This window comes from Corvus kubaryi, unplaced genomic scaffold (assembly GCF_017639235.1).
Source record: "Corvus kubaryi isolate FWS band 111438036 unplaced genomic scaffold, C.kubaryi_AGA036_p1.0 37398, whole genome shotgun sequence".
Lineage (NCBI taxonomy): Eukaryota > Metazoa > Chordata > Aves > Passeriformes > Corvidae > Corvus > Corvus kubaryi.
In genome coordinates this window covers 23825718-23840380 of record NW_024581137.1, presented here as the reverse complement: position 1 = coordinate 23840380, position 14663 = coordinate 23825718, and the positions used below count along the sequence as shown (strand labels likewise).

Below are 14663 nucleotides of genomic sequence, written 5' to 3'. Positions count from 1 at the left end.
AAATATCATCAGATGAAAGAGCAATAAAACACCTTAAAAATGTTAAAAGTCTACTAAGCAATTTTTTATTTGACTTCTATTTTGTATGTTTGAACAATACACCTGCAGACAAACTCTTGGCTGAAGGACCATCTAGTACAAGATAAATAAATGCCTTAAAAAATTATCTCTGATGTCCAAAATACAGAGTCTAGCAATCAAACTGTGCACAGGCCAAAAATCAGAAAAGCAAATGCAAATCCTATTTCTCTTAAAAGAAAGTAAAAATATTAGGGTCCTGCATCATCCAACACTGTTTCCTAGCTAGGATATCCCCCAGCACACTTCCCTTTCAGCCCAGATTTAAATTCACTGGCAGGAGGAGGTATCTTGTGCATTTTCAATGTCCAACCCTGTAATCAAAATCAACAATTCATTCTTACATTAACAAACAGTACATAAAAGAAGTCCTCCAGTCTGTCTGATTTCACAGTCTCAAGGTACTTTGTAGAAAAAGTGTGTGCTCAGATTTATCAGCTGCACCCAACAGCAGCCACCTCTCTGTCTTTCGAGAAACAGAAGGCAGCTATTACACCCAACAGCTTTTCTAAATAACAACCATACAAGTCTGATGGTGTATTGTCAGTCCTGTAAAATTGACTAGAAGTCAAAACAACTCCTGTTTCAGGGAAGAGAGACCACAAAAAGATGCACCTGTCCATATATATTGTTATGAATAGCTAAGGTAAGTTTGCATCCATGAAGACAAAGAAAGATGTTGACAAACTACTTTAGGTACGGTGGTGTGGATTTGGGACAGAAGACAGGTTGTTTCTTAAGCAATTTTTCTTTTTGGGAGAAGGTATCTGAGAGAAGATGACTTCTGTTGGAAAATGGAGTTGATATTATCTTAAAATATCAGTTTAGTCAAAGAGAAAAGAAGGCAAAACACTTCAGCATTTGTTAAACCCACACAACACAAGATTATTAGCTGTACACTTAAGGCTTCTGCAAGCATGACAGCTTTTAAAAATGTTTTCATAACACAAAAAGCAAGGCCCACAGGTTTGTTAAAAGTATTTCCACCTGTCGGCAGAGGAAAGGCAGAAAAGACACTGATAGGAGCAATTCTTCTGGCCTCCTTAGCTCCTTCCAGCTCAGATCATGTCCACAGCCAATTTTGGTTTTTGGCACTGAAAATGGCAGCAGTTGTAATAATAACCACAGTGTTCTTCCAGGAATAATTACTGAGGGCAGCAATTTCAGCTGTGCACACCAGCCCTAAAAGCAGAGTTGACGAAAACAAAACAAAAATCAAAGGCTCAGTCTCAGCAGTCCCTGTTTGCTCTTTCACATGTCAACCATCCTCTCCCAGCACACCCAGCCAGTTGCTGGGAGGTGAGGCTGGACAGCAACATCAACAAGAGCAGGGGAAAAATAGCAACCCAGACACACTGGAAGACCAACCCACTGTCACAGCTGGCACTGACAGCCTGATGCTTCAGGAAACAATGCTACACATTTTCCCAAGGAGAAGAAACAGGTAGCTTGGCTGGAGCAAAAGAATGACTGCAGAATTCCTAATCATAGTTTTATATCATCTATCACCTTGCTTTGAAAGTGTTTATACCAATAGTGTACTCACTCCTATAAATTAACTAAAATACGATCCTACTAATTTATATCAGGGCAACTGGTAAAACAACTAAGAGAATTCCCTTTGGGCCTGTGGGCACACGCATACACTGAGAAGAATTAGTACATCTCCTTTGATCTACTTTTCTACTGATCTATAGTCACGCTCAAGATGAACAGAGGAACTGCTGATTTTACATATTTCCTCTTTGAAAATTTCTTCCTGCAATAGTGTTCCCGCAGAGAAAAAAAGAATCAAACTTATTATTCATTACGAAAAAACTAGCCTACATCACAGAAGGTCAACATAACATTGCCTTATTTTTCACCATACAATAGGTTTGCTCTTCCCTCTTCAGTAGGAATTAAGGAGTTTGTGAATAGTGTATGGTCTGGGATTCAAGGACAGACTCTATAACACACAGGAGCACCACAAGCCTCTCAGAGACTGCATTCTTGAATACCAAAAACTCCTTGGGATTTTCTAATGTATGACATTCTCTGATGCACTGAAACCAATCCTCTATGTTCATATCCCAAGGAAAAGAAGCAATTCTCACCTGGCAGCTGCTTACTCAAAAAAAGACCTGAGTGTGATCTTTCATTGCTACATGGGAAAAGAACAAGTCCCAACTTCCCTGGATTTGTATGCTTTTCTGGTTTGTTTTTGAACAAACTGCTGTTTCTCCAACAGATGATTAGGAACGCATTACATTTGGTCTGTAGGGCCAGTCAGCTTCCCCACAGAAGCTCATTTAGCTGGATGGGCTACAAACCAGTAACCTTCATCCTTACTTTGCTTTTTCTAACCTTGGTTCTTTAGCTGGAAGGCTGGAAACCCCCGTAAAGAAAAGGCAGCACAAAGAAAAATGCAGATTCAGCACTGGACAGTGCTGGTGTTGTGACTGAAAATAAGAAGGTTCCTACAGGAGCCAAGAAATCTGGCAAAAACTTTATCATTTCCTCATTAAAACTCTGCTGGACTGCCATGCTGCTGAGCTTCTGAAAAAGAAAATGGCAGTCAGGTAGATTTCTAGAAATGAGAGTTGCTCTGCTGCCTACAGTGAGTGACCACTCTGATTCAATCCCAATCTCCACTATACTGATGACATATTAAAGCCGTCATTGCAGCATGTTTGATGAGCTTGGGATGTCAGACAAATCAGTTAGTCCTTTCCAGGTCACATCAAGGTTGTCCTCCTAATACTGTTCTTTAACACAGATGTGCCCATTCTTTTCCTTTTCCCCTTCTCTTTCCCCTGTAAAATTCATTAGCTAACTAAATTTTTTCAGCACCATTTCAGTTAACACTGGAGTATGCATTCATTTTTGATGCTCCAAGTTATGTAGAAAGAACAAGGAAACATGAAATTGGCTAAGAGCATATGAAACTACAGAGGAGATATGGGTTCTTTAAAAACACCTCCATTTTAGCAGATAAGAATAGCAGGCAGCTATATAAAAATCTAACACAAATTCTAGTGTTCTACAAGACATTCTACACACTTGAAAAGTGATTCTCATGACTGAATTTTTATCCTATAGCACTTAACACATTTTGGGCAGGAAAGTCAAGTCAGTTATGCCAGTCAGAAGAGGAGTTTCAAAGTTTTATGTCACCAACCACATCAATCCTCGTGGGTAAGTTGCCATCGTTACAAAATGTTTGCTTTCATACATTTGTCAGAAGTTCCTGTGGAATTCCCAAATGACCAAAACCAGCAGTAGTTGGGAGTGCTCCACCAGCATTTAGGAACTTGAGTCAGAAAGGCATACCACTTCCGCTCAGACCATTATCTGGGAAACACTGAAAAAAATGATTCATACAATTTTGAGCCATGGAAGGGAGGAAACAAACATCATATTCAACTATTTAAATCCTTCACTGATGACTCACATCAATTTAGAACATTTCCAGAACCAGCTGCTTTTCTCAAGTAACAAACAGCAGTTGCCTATTCAAAAAAATAAACAAGACTGACAGACCCGCTTTCAACAGAACCATTCAGCTATCAGAATTAGTAAAAAGGAAAGAGTTGGGATTTTTTTTTTTCACTGCCCACCCCCCAAGCACAAAACCCAAGAAGCTCAGTGGATCTATCTCTGCTAGCCAAGGTCAGAAAGCTCACTGACTTCCAAATGATAATTATGCTTATTTAAGTTTGATTTTAGCTCTATTTGCAAAAATCAGCTTGGAAATGCTGGTACAGCAAACAGTCTGTTATCTGTCTCATTTCAGCAATATTAGCAGGCTTTTATCTTCATCCATGTTTTGCTTGGACTCACAGTTGTGTTATTTCAGCAGCAAATACTAACAAAATGCTAATCCAATCACAGAAGAAAGAAGAATATAACCAATTAAGAGTGAGAAGTAATGAACACCCTGTGAAAAACTAAGAACCAGAGCAGAGCAATGCATCCAAAGAAGTGTTATACAGCACTCACTGGTTTCCAGTGGTTAAATGACCATAAGGTGAAATAACACAGCTTGGACTGAGGAACAAAGATAAAACCCTAAGTAGGAGCAACTATACAGTACAGGCTGCTTTACCTGTATTAGAAGGGCATCAGGAAGAGAACACTTCCAAATCTATCCATCTTAGGGAAGGAAAGTTTACTCAGCTTTAGATGTATGTCTGCTATTCAGTCAGCCTGATAAGTAAAAGAACTAAAATGCATTATCTAGAGGAAACTATTCAGAATGACAGTGTGATAGCAGCATTAATTTTCTAAGAGGACTATACAATCTCTGCTATTCAAAACAAAGCTCTGATTTTGTCAAGAAGAAAAAGACTACAAAATCTACTCCTTCAAAACACCTATTCTATATTTTTGTCATTACTAAAACTCTCCTAGTAGAAAGTTGAGGGAGTCAGAGGCTGAAATATTTCATAGCTCCAAAAGAAAACATTAAAACTGTGGCCTTTAAAAGTTTCTGTTCAGATTTTCCTACTCATTAGTCATGTGATGGTACAATATGCCTACAACCCAGTCTCCCCCTCCCTGTTCCACCCAGGGATGAGTGTTATTTCAGGGAAAGAGGAGGCGAAAAGAGGGGCACACTTTAGTGTTGAGGGCTTTTTTCCCAGGATGGAGTTTGGGAGGGAAAGGTCTTGAATACATTAATTTTCTTTAGAAGATTTGAAAGTTTTCTTTTAAAGAATTTTGAAATCAGTTCTCCCTTGCAGGAGAGTTATGAGAGTTGAAACAAACTTTAAAATAAATATTTATGCATATAACATTCCTACTAGTGTAATACTTTAAATTCAGTTTTGGGTAGATATGAATAGACTGTGACCATAGAAGCCACAGTTCAGCTGGCTTGCTCACATGTGAAATTTTGGTTTCCATACATACCAGGAACTCAAAATACTATATGTAAGTGAGCAAAATGAATCCCAGTTGCTATGGTTACCACATTTTTTGTCTCTCTTCCGTACGTAAACAATCAGCATCACTGTACACAAATTATTTTGATTATCTTTAAAACAGTGCGTGTCAATAGCCGCCTCAAGCATCAGGATTTGCTGCTTGGGAAAAGCTAAACTTCCTAGAAGTTTTCAGGAACCCCTTACACCTCCCTCATGTCCAAGAAAAAGCTCCTTTCTGGCAACTGGAAACACTCTAGAAAACACAGCTGGATAAAACCCACATATTCACACACACACATACAGGCACTACTACACGACGAGAGAGCTCATCTAAAACTTCTGCAGCTGCCAAAATAGATGTGACTTTTCCTAAACTGAGCAAGGAGAAACACAGCTGCAGACAAGAATCTTCTCTGCCTGCTTCAAACCTTGCAAGAAGTCCTCCCCACAATACCCACCAGGGAAACAGCTCTCAGGAGGGCTCTTACACATCACTGCAGAGTAAGAGCATGTACACAACCTTCAGTCCTTAGTTACTTTTCCTATCAATTTTTCAATTCTGTATTTAGAAGATTAAAAAGCACTTTGCTTAAAAAGTCTATTACCAAATGAAATTTTATAAAATGTAACAGAGCATTACTTTAGAATGCTAATTAAATTTCTACCAGCCTAGAAATCTGTTTGTTTGTAGGTTGCCTTTTTTTTTTTTTTTTAAGTGACATTTGAAAAAGCGTATGACTGATTTTAACTGCTGGTCACCAGACAGACTCTTCACTCCTCCCTTCCCCACATGATCCTTGCACATTCACATCCCTTTCCTGAGCCAGCACAGGCAACTTTTATGACCCATCTGCCCCTATTTACTTTTTGCTGGTGAATTGGTGTGAGCCAGCTCCCCATGGGCCTGCACTGACACAGAACAGTGGGAGCATTCAAACTGCTCACTGCAACAGACAGTGATAAGATGGCTTTGCAGACCCACATCCATCAACCATGTATCAGAACTACTCCATTCCTTGTATTCCTTAAAATATCTCAAAACAGTTTTAATGACACCTCAAGTTTACCCAACTTGGACACTATTACAACCAAGTATATTACTCCTTAAATTCTTTCCAATTACACAAAACCAAAGTTATGCAAAGAATTCAAGTTTCTCCTCCCACGATTCAGTATGAAAATTGTTCCTAGTAAATTTCCTTAAAAAAAACCCCCATTTTGTAACATAGAAATTTCACATATTGTGTTAATCAAACTGTCCCTACAGTACAAACAGTATTTATAAAGCACATGGCTTTATAAAGAAAATACTAGAGAATTTTAGGGGTCAGACTTCAAAAAAAGCAGACAAAACCCATTATGTATCCAGAATCAACACATGAGCAATTTATGTATTAAATACAAGCAAAATAAGGTAGTTACAACTTTTAAACAATTATCCATACATGAGTTAAAACTTGTGAGTTTGGGAGGTTTTTTTGTGTTTTTTTTTTTTTTTTAAACCAGGATTATTTTGGGCTTCATTTCTTCCAAAATCTCCCTAACACTGGCTTCAATCAGTGATTTATTCAATTAAGATGACACCTAGAGGAGAACTTGTAAATTTTGGCATTCCTAAGAGCCAACAAATTGCATTATAAAGGAATATTATCATACAGAATCAGAAAGATTGTATCAAAACACAATACAAAATACACAATACACATGAGCTGCATATTACTTATTCAAAATATTAAGAAAATTAACTTCTATACATCCTTGCCTCTAAAACTCTTTTAGGATTAGGTATCTTAGAACCTACAGATAACCAAACCCCATCCAGTAAGTAAGTGGATATAAAAAGGGAAAGTATTTGGTCTAGTTTTGTGGCAAAAATGAGGACAGGACATCTTGTATGCAATTGTTTTCTACCACTTTTTGGAAAGGCAACTTTTATAAAAGCATTATGAAAAACTAATACCAGGTTTCTATAAAAAATATGTATGTTAGGAACACTTCAACATTTAGTAACAAGAAGTCAGTAATACGGTTAGGAATAGTTCTATTTGTTTATGTCTTACATACCAAGCTGTGGAGTGTCTTCTTCCCCAAAAAACACCTCGTGCAACCAGCATGCTCATAATGTAGAGCAATGAAGAGAGAATACCACTGAACTCATGAACTGGTTTGCAAACTAAACCAGAGTCTAGAAATACATAAATAAACTTACACATCTTGTTTAAAAACCACCACACAACTATGAAAATGTGACCTTTAAGTCATGCAGATACAAATTTTTGTAGCCTTGACTCAGCTGTTGTAACCTTCTCCCCTGGAGATTATTTCAGGCCATAGAAAATAAGGGCAACCAACTATTTTTTCAGAAGGAAGTGTTGCTCTCCAAGTTTCTTCTTGAATGTACACTGACACCTCATGGCCATTTAAAAAGTGTTTAAGGTCTACGCTCTCTTAGTTCTGCTTTTCTCTCTTTTTTAAAAACTCCAATTAATTTCTTTTTCTTCTAATGAAATGTTGTCCTCTTTGGAAATGTAGATGGCATTATTTGGTCTATTGCTCATTTTCTCTTAATAAGAAGCTACTTAGCATTAATTTTTGATGAGCAATGAGGAACTCTGCCCCCCACAAACACTGAATCATGGAAGACAGAAGGACTAGGTACCTCTTCTCTCCAGCTTCAGACCCTCCAAACTGCAGAGAAGCAACCACAGCTGCTGTAACTCTTCACAGAACAGAGACCAGGAAGATAAATAGGACTACTGCCATATGAAGAATGAGACCCAAAATGTTCCTCCCCAAATGACAGAAACAGCCTCTGGATAAATTTCTGGCACTAAGCAAAAGCCTTTCACTCTTTGAAGTACATGAAAACCTTCATAGTTACACACAGGATTACCTAAGAATATTAACAAAATTCACTACTTCCAGTTCAATTTACAGCAAAGTAGCAACAAGCTTTATTTAGCAATGCTGCACCATAGAAAACAAATGCAAAAGGTGGGCTTCTCTCCAGATTCTCATTCTGGAAGTAGAAGTGTGTTACTTCTCACTCTTTCCAACAGGCTGACGTATGAAAAAAACCCACCAAACCTCTGCCTTGCTTCTTGATTGAGGCAGGAAAAAAAAAAACCAACACCACACATCAAAGAAAAACTCTGTGGCAAATCTATACAAATAGTCAAGTCACACACTACATATCTCAAGACAGATAATCTGACAAACTACTCCTTGCTAACCAAAATTATAAAGTCTTCAACTGTGAAAAATAAAGACTAATTTAGATGTAATAGGCCTATAATGTTATTTGCTAGGGGTATTACCAACTCTTTTAAAATACTGTACAGCTAACTGAATTAACATTATCCAAGAAATGTTAAAATCTATGGGAAAAAAGACTCATTCTTTTCAAATATTTATCTTTACCTAAATATGCAAGACAAAGCCATTTAGACGGTATTGTTAGGTCTTAAAAACGAAAAGCAGCTACGTGATATAATTTCTTTAGAGATGCTACTTCAAATTTATTGACCTTCTAAAAAAGAACACTTGAATTCTGTTCTCTAAAGTATTTATAACATCAATGAGCACAATATTAATATTTCAGCAAAATCTGCAAAACTTTCCATTAAAAAAAATAAAATTTTTAAAAGCAAATGTAAAAATAAGCCTTTACTCCATCTCTTTTCCAAGCCTGAAAGAAGAGGAAAAGATTCTCAAGCATTTACTCTTTACTTAATACAAGCTTTGGTTTACGTATTTTGAAATGGAACTCCTGCAGCATTAAAACGTAACAAGAAGGACAAAAAAATTCACTTTCCATACCAGAGAAACATCCAATCAACTTCTCGTCCCACAGAACTCCTGGCTTTAACAGAGGTGGAACAAGCAAACTACCAATCAGCATATTTTTACAACACATTCCCTCCCACCCCTGCCAAAAAGCAGCAGCTGATAAATGCCATTCATCGTGGAACGGAGCTTATTTTTCAGTCATTACTATCACCATCTGGTCACAAATAGTCACATTTATAAAAGATTAAAATGAGGTCATCTTGAAGTGCACACTGGAGAAAGGATCTGAGGTAACACACTTAAAAATAAAAACTTATTTTGCTCTGCATTATTTGCATTAAAGAGCTACCACAACATCTGCACAAATGCTAGACCACACATACTAACTGCCACAGGCATCCAGCTTTTAAATTCAGCCAAAATTCAGATGCAGGTTTTCTGTATCACGTGCCAGAATCAAGGGGAAAAATAAAAAAGAAACCAACCAACCAACCAACAAAACCCCAAATCAACAATGAACCTCTACCCACCCAGTATTACTAAGACTAGGAGAAAAATAAATTTTGTCTTTATCTGTTTAATCCACACTTATAGTAATTTAAGTTACAGCACCCTAAGTGTTATATAGCAGCAGAATATTTTATAGCTGGTACTGAAATTCTGAAAGGTCAAAGAAAGAAACATGCACCATTCTGGTACCCATTACACACAAATAATGGATTTGTTAAAGTCTCTTATCTGTACATGACCAATGTTTTTGGATAGCTTGTAGCTGTCTGGTGACCCAGTTTTCTGAATAATTTACCCCAAAAGAACAATTTCCAGGCATAAACAATTCCCATAACATGTAAAAAGTGGACTGCATGCTCCACCCAAAAAGCAAACACCCATCTTTCAGCAAGTGCATTTTGGAAATACTGTAGCTAGCACTGTATTTCCAATATTTCTCAATAAGGACCTGCATCACTTTTGTATTGGCACAAGAGCAAAACAAGGTTTACCAGCTACCATGGTTTTCAGTTTTTAAACTAAACCACTATAAGCCATGATCTTCACAGCCACTACAACCCCAAGAAAGATGTGAGGAAGAGAGGGGGAAATCAACACTTCTCCACAGGACATTTGTCAGGACACTTTCCTCTAACAGTATGATTTGCATTAAAGTTGCTCTAGTTTGATTCCATGATAGGTCAGTCAAGAAAAACAACCATCAGACATATAAAACTGTAAAGATCAGATGAGGGGACAGATCTGGAACCTCATCTTCACACAGGCCCCAAATTACAGGAGACATCTACATCACGAAGCAGCATGGTCTCCAGATTTCTAGCATGTGATGTTAAGGAACTAAGAGAAGATGCAGCTCTTCAAAACTGTAAAAATACAACTGGTACCAGCAGTACAAAACAGAACCCACTTTACTATTACTACCAAAAGACATTTAGCAGCATGATTAAAGAGGTATAAAATATACTTGATCTTGAATTCAAGATCCTCAGGGCAGCCAGGAGGGTGCACAGCAAGCTCACTACCTCGGATGTGAGGAGGGCAGACTTTGGTCTCTCCGAGGATCCCCTTGGTAGAGTGCCATGGGATAGAGCCCTAGAGGGAAGAGGGAAGCCCAAGAGAGCAGGATGATATTCAAAGATTGTCTCCTCCAGGCTCAAGAGCAATGTATCCCTACAAAGTTCAGGAAATAGTGAACACCAGAAAGCCTGCATGGATGAACAAGGAGCTCCTGGACAAACAAACTGAAATGAAATTCTGAATATAATTTACCTTGAAACCCTGGAGAGACATAGTCATCCTAACCATAGGGTAACTATCACAAACTGAACACTTCTGTGCAAATCATAGCAACTACAGAAACATTCAGACAAAACAAAAGGAGTACAGTGGAACCATGTGCAGTCCCATCTAATCTCAACAGGAATGTGTCTTGCAAAAGAGGGCTTTATCAAACAGTCCCAGTTTTAACAATTTTGCTGCAAATGCTGCAAGTATAGTCAGGAATACCCACAAGCAACACTTACCAACCAAAGACACTTTTAAGCACTGCGATTTAAGGGTCTTGCAAAACATTACTCACAAGGCAGATGGCTTCCATTGCACCCCTACTGGGAAGCCTCCAGCAGCCATACCCAGGCCCTATATGGACAGGACCAGAAGTATCCCATTTGCTGGGGACTTGGACTGCCAGGCTGTCCAAGATCCCAAGAGGATGAGATCAGCTCTGGGTGGGCTGTGCAAAACATGTGACTACTACTCACTTCAGTTTCACAGACTTGCCCATACAGAGTTCCAAGACAAACCACAACTTTTGGGTTTGATTTTGAAAGCCACATGTTTAAGCAGTAGAAATGCATGAAGAAGGATTACTGTACAAGCATGAAAGGTCTTAATGAACCAAGCAAGGTTCATGTCCCACACCATTAAAGCAAAAACTTCCAGCAACTGAAACTACCATTTCATGACAATTTTCCTCATCCAGCACAAGAAAGCTGATGACTGGAGAGAGAAGCACTGCAACTAGTTCCTCTTACATCCAGCAACAACTCCTCTACTTAGAAATCTATCAGACTATCATTGATGCCTTAGGTTTTAACTTCTATATTTTTCAAATTCTGTACTGCTTAGTGTGTAACTCTGAAGTTTCTTGTAGCCTGTTAATTTCTGCTCTCTCATGTTAGGTAGACATAACAAAGCCTCTCCCGGCCTGCTCTTCAAGGATACCCAGACCGTCCTAGGCCCAAAAAGTATAAACCAAAAGGCCTCTAAAGGGAGGCAAGCAGAGGGGAATTACATAATTAAACTGAAGCTTTAATTGGAGAATTAACCCTGATATGCCAATGAACCAAAGTGATAAAAGTGTGAAGAACTCGTGACCTGCTGTCCATCTTGGGGTCCATCTTGGCAGTAGCCTCTGGTTCCCCACGGGGTATCTTTGAAGGCCTTTCACATAAATACCTACCTTATTTCCTTACTCCTGTCTAGTCTCTGTTTCTAGGAGGCCTCTCAAGGCATCTTCATGAATTTTTAGAATGCAAAGTTCTACCAAAATTGTCCTAAAATCATTGTTACTGCTCCCAGAACCTGGTGCTTTCAAACTAAAATAACATGAACAACGCGTCTTTTCATTACTGGCAAGAAGTATTACTGCTGTTTGTTTCTATGTTGCAGTCTACATGGAGGTAAGTGCAACAGGGTAAGAACATGCTAAGTGACAACAGCCTCCAATTTTCTAACCTGGTGGTAGCAACACAGAAAAAAAACCACACAGGCGCTGCTTCTTTCAAAGTAGAGGTCTTCTTCAATACAGAACTAGCACAGTAAAAAACACCAAATTAATTAGAACTCGTGAACATGCAGCCTGTTGGTCAAAACTGGCCTTCTCAGCTTTTATTCAGCAGTAATAATCTCAAATTATGTACACTAGCTGTTTGAGTAAATTTTACTTCTGAAGTTAAGCATTAAAAACTGCAACACTTTTCCAAAACTCCAGAATAGTCTACATATAATCAGTTCTTCCTCAATAGACGTGAAAAAGATGGAATTGACATCTTCTCTAAGCTCTTATGATTTTTTTCACTATGCCAAGTTTACATGTATTTCCCTCCATAAGTGTTTCAGCTTACCAAGAAAAATCAACAAAAAAGAGTGTAACAGCTTAAAAGTGTTTTGCCCCCCGTCAAGAGCAAAGCAACTACTTCTTTGAGGCCCACATAAAAAAAACTTTACAGAAAACCTGTGCAAATTGGGAAGAACAGTCGTTTTATACCACCAAAGCACTTATGCAAGCAAACTCTAATTTAGACATTTGTCAACAGGGACTACTTTGTTAAGAGAATCCATAGATACTACACTGGCAATAGTAGGTAGCATAGGATAATCTCCTCTAGGGAGATTCTAGCCCTAGGGAAGAGCTTGACACTAATGCTCTTTTTACAGTTTCAGAACTACTTTTATGTGTAAAGATTCTTGATCTATTTTCCCATGCAAGGAGGAAGAAAGAAAGTAGCTGAACTGGTCTAAACCAAAAGGCAATAGACCAGTCAAGAGTCACTCTTGCAGTTAAACAGGAAAAAAAAGCTTCAGTCAAAAAAGAAAAAAAAATCTGTCATTTCAAATTAAACAGTGATGTTTAGTCTTGAAACAGGGACATATAAAACAGAGTTCAGAATCTGAAGCAAAAAAACCCCAACATATAAGAACTTACAGTGAATGCAACTTCAGGTACAAAGCTAAAACACCCATGGCACTAAAACAGTAATGGAAGTCTACTTGTGTTCTCTTAAAGGCTTTCATCACCAGTCACCTGCTGTATCAACCTAAACCAATTTTTCTCATGGCCTTCTAAAATCCAGATAGTATCAAAATAAATACAGTTAACAAAAAACTGCCACAATCCAGATGACCTCAAACAGTTTACTTGCTTCCATGCTATCAAAGTTAAATTACAGGCTTCACATACTGACAAGTTTCACTTTTTTTTGCTTATCCATTTTATTAACATGCCAAAATAGGTAGTTACAGTAGCTACCTTTGTCCAAACATACAAAGGACAGAAATGTTGCATACAAAACACTAGCTCAAGGTACTCAGTGTACTGGTATTGACTAGGACAGAGGTTAATTTTCTTCACAGTAGCTGTAATGGGGCTGTGTTTTGGATTTGTGATGAAAACAATAATAGAGGGCTGTTTTAGTTACTGCTGAGCTGTGCTTGCAGAGCACCAAGGCCTTTCCTGCTTCTCACAATGCCCCACCAGCAAGCAGGCTGGTGATCTGAAAGCTAGAAGGGACAGAGCTGGGACAGCTGACCCCAACTGACCCAAGAGATATCCCATGCCATACGAGATAACGCTCAGCATATAAAGACGAGGGAAGGAGGACAAAGAGGAGTTTTTGGAGTGATGGCATTTGTCCTCCCAAGTCATCATTATGTGTGATGGGGCCCTGCTTTCCCAGAGATGGCTGAACACCTGCCTGCCCATAGGAAGTGGTGAATGAAGCGGAGAATGAATTCTGTTGCTTGGTTTGCTTCCATGCACAGTTTTTGCTTTCCTTATTAAACTGCCTTTATCTCAACCCATGACTTTTCTCGTGTTTATGTTTCTGATTCTCTCCCCCATCCCACTGGTGGAGAGTGAGAGTGTGCCTCCATGGGGCTGAGCTGCCCAACCGGGATCAAATGAAGCTAGAAAATGGCAGAATTAAGGTAACATACAACCTTGATATATTTACCTTAAACAGAATAAAGACAGTGCTTAATTACACACCCCTACTACTTTGTAAGTTAGGGGCATAAGTGTTTTTTAATTAAAACGTCTATCCACAATACCAGTTCCCCAAGATCTCTAAACACTTTGGATACTCCTTTATGAATCAGTTCGGTAAGGGGGACCAATGAAACTTATGTCATAGAACCCACAATGGATTTCATTGAATTTACTTAGTTTGCTATTTTAATAAATAACACAAGCACTCTAAGAACATTAGGAGAACAAGGAAATACAAACAGGAAACAGAACATTTAATGAAATTATACAGAAGCGTCTTACCCTGTAAAATGCCATGTGACTGTAGTAGCCTTTACGCATCATGAGACAGGAACACTTACACTGGAGTTGAAATGGCCACAGGCAAAATTAATTCCTAATTTACAGGAAAAAAAATTCAGAACTTAAAGCCTCTTTGACGAGGTTTAAATATAACCCAATATATCACATGCTGGATATATTTTACAGGAACAACTACTGTCACCCTAGAAGTAAACGTTTTAAGTATGCTAAAACTGTTGCAATGGTTTACTGAGGCAAACAAAACTATCTTGGGTAATTATTAATTTTTTCTTTTGCAAAATAAGAAGCACAGCTGGCATATTGATAGT

At 38.3% G+C, this 14663-nt stretch overlaps 1 protein-coding gene across 2 annotated transcripts in view; it reads right to left on the bottom strand.

Annotated features, from left to right (window-relative positions):
• The window catches only part of ANKRD28 (ankyrin repeat domain 28), a 119026-nt gene that overhangs the window by 80416 nt on the left and 23947 nt on the right, over positions 1-14663 (bottom strand). Inside the window, exon 2 of one of the 2 annotated variants that reach the window (XM_042043500.1) lies at positions 14335-14428. The exons of the other annotated variant lie outside the window; for it this stretch is intronic. Within the exon in view, the coding sequence (XP_041899434.1) occupies positions 14335-14376 (42 nt within the window). The 5' untranslated portion in view covers positions 14377-14428. The remainder of the gene's footprint in view (positions 1-14334; positions 14429-14663) is intronic. 2 annotated transcript variants of the gene reach the window in all.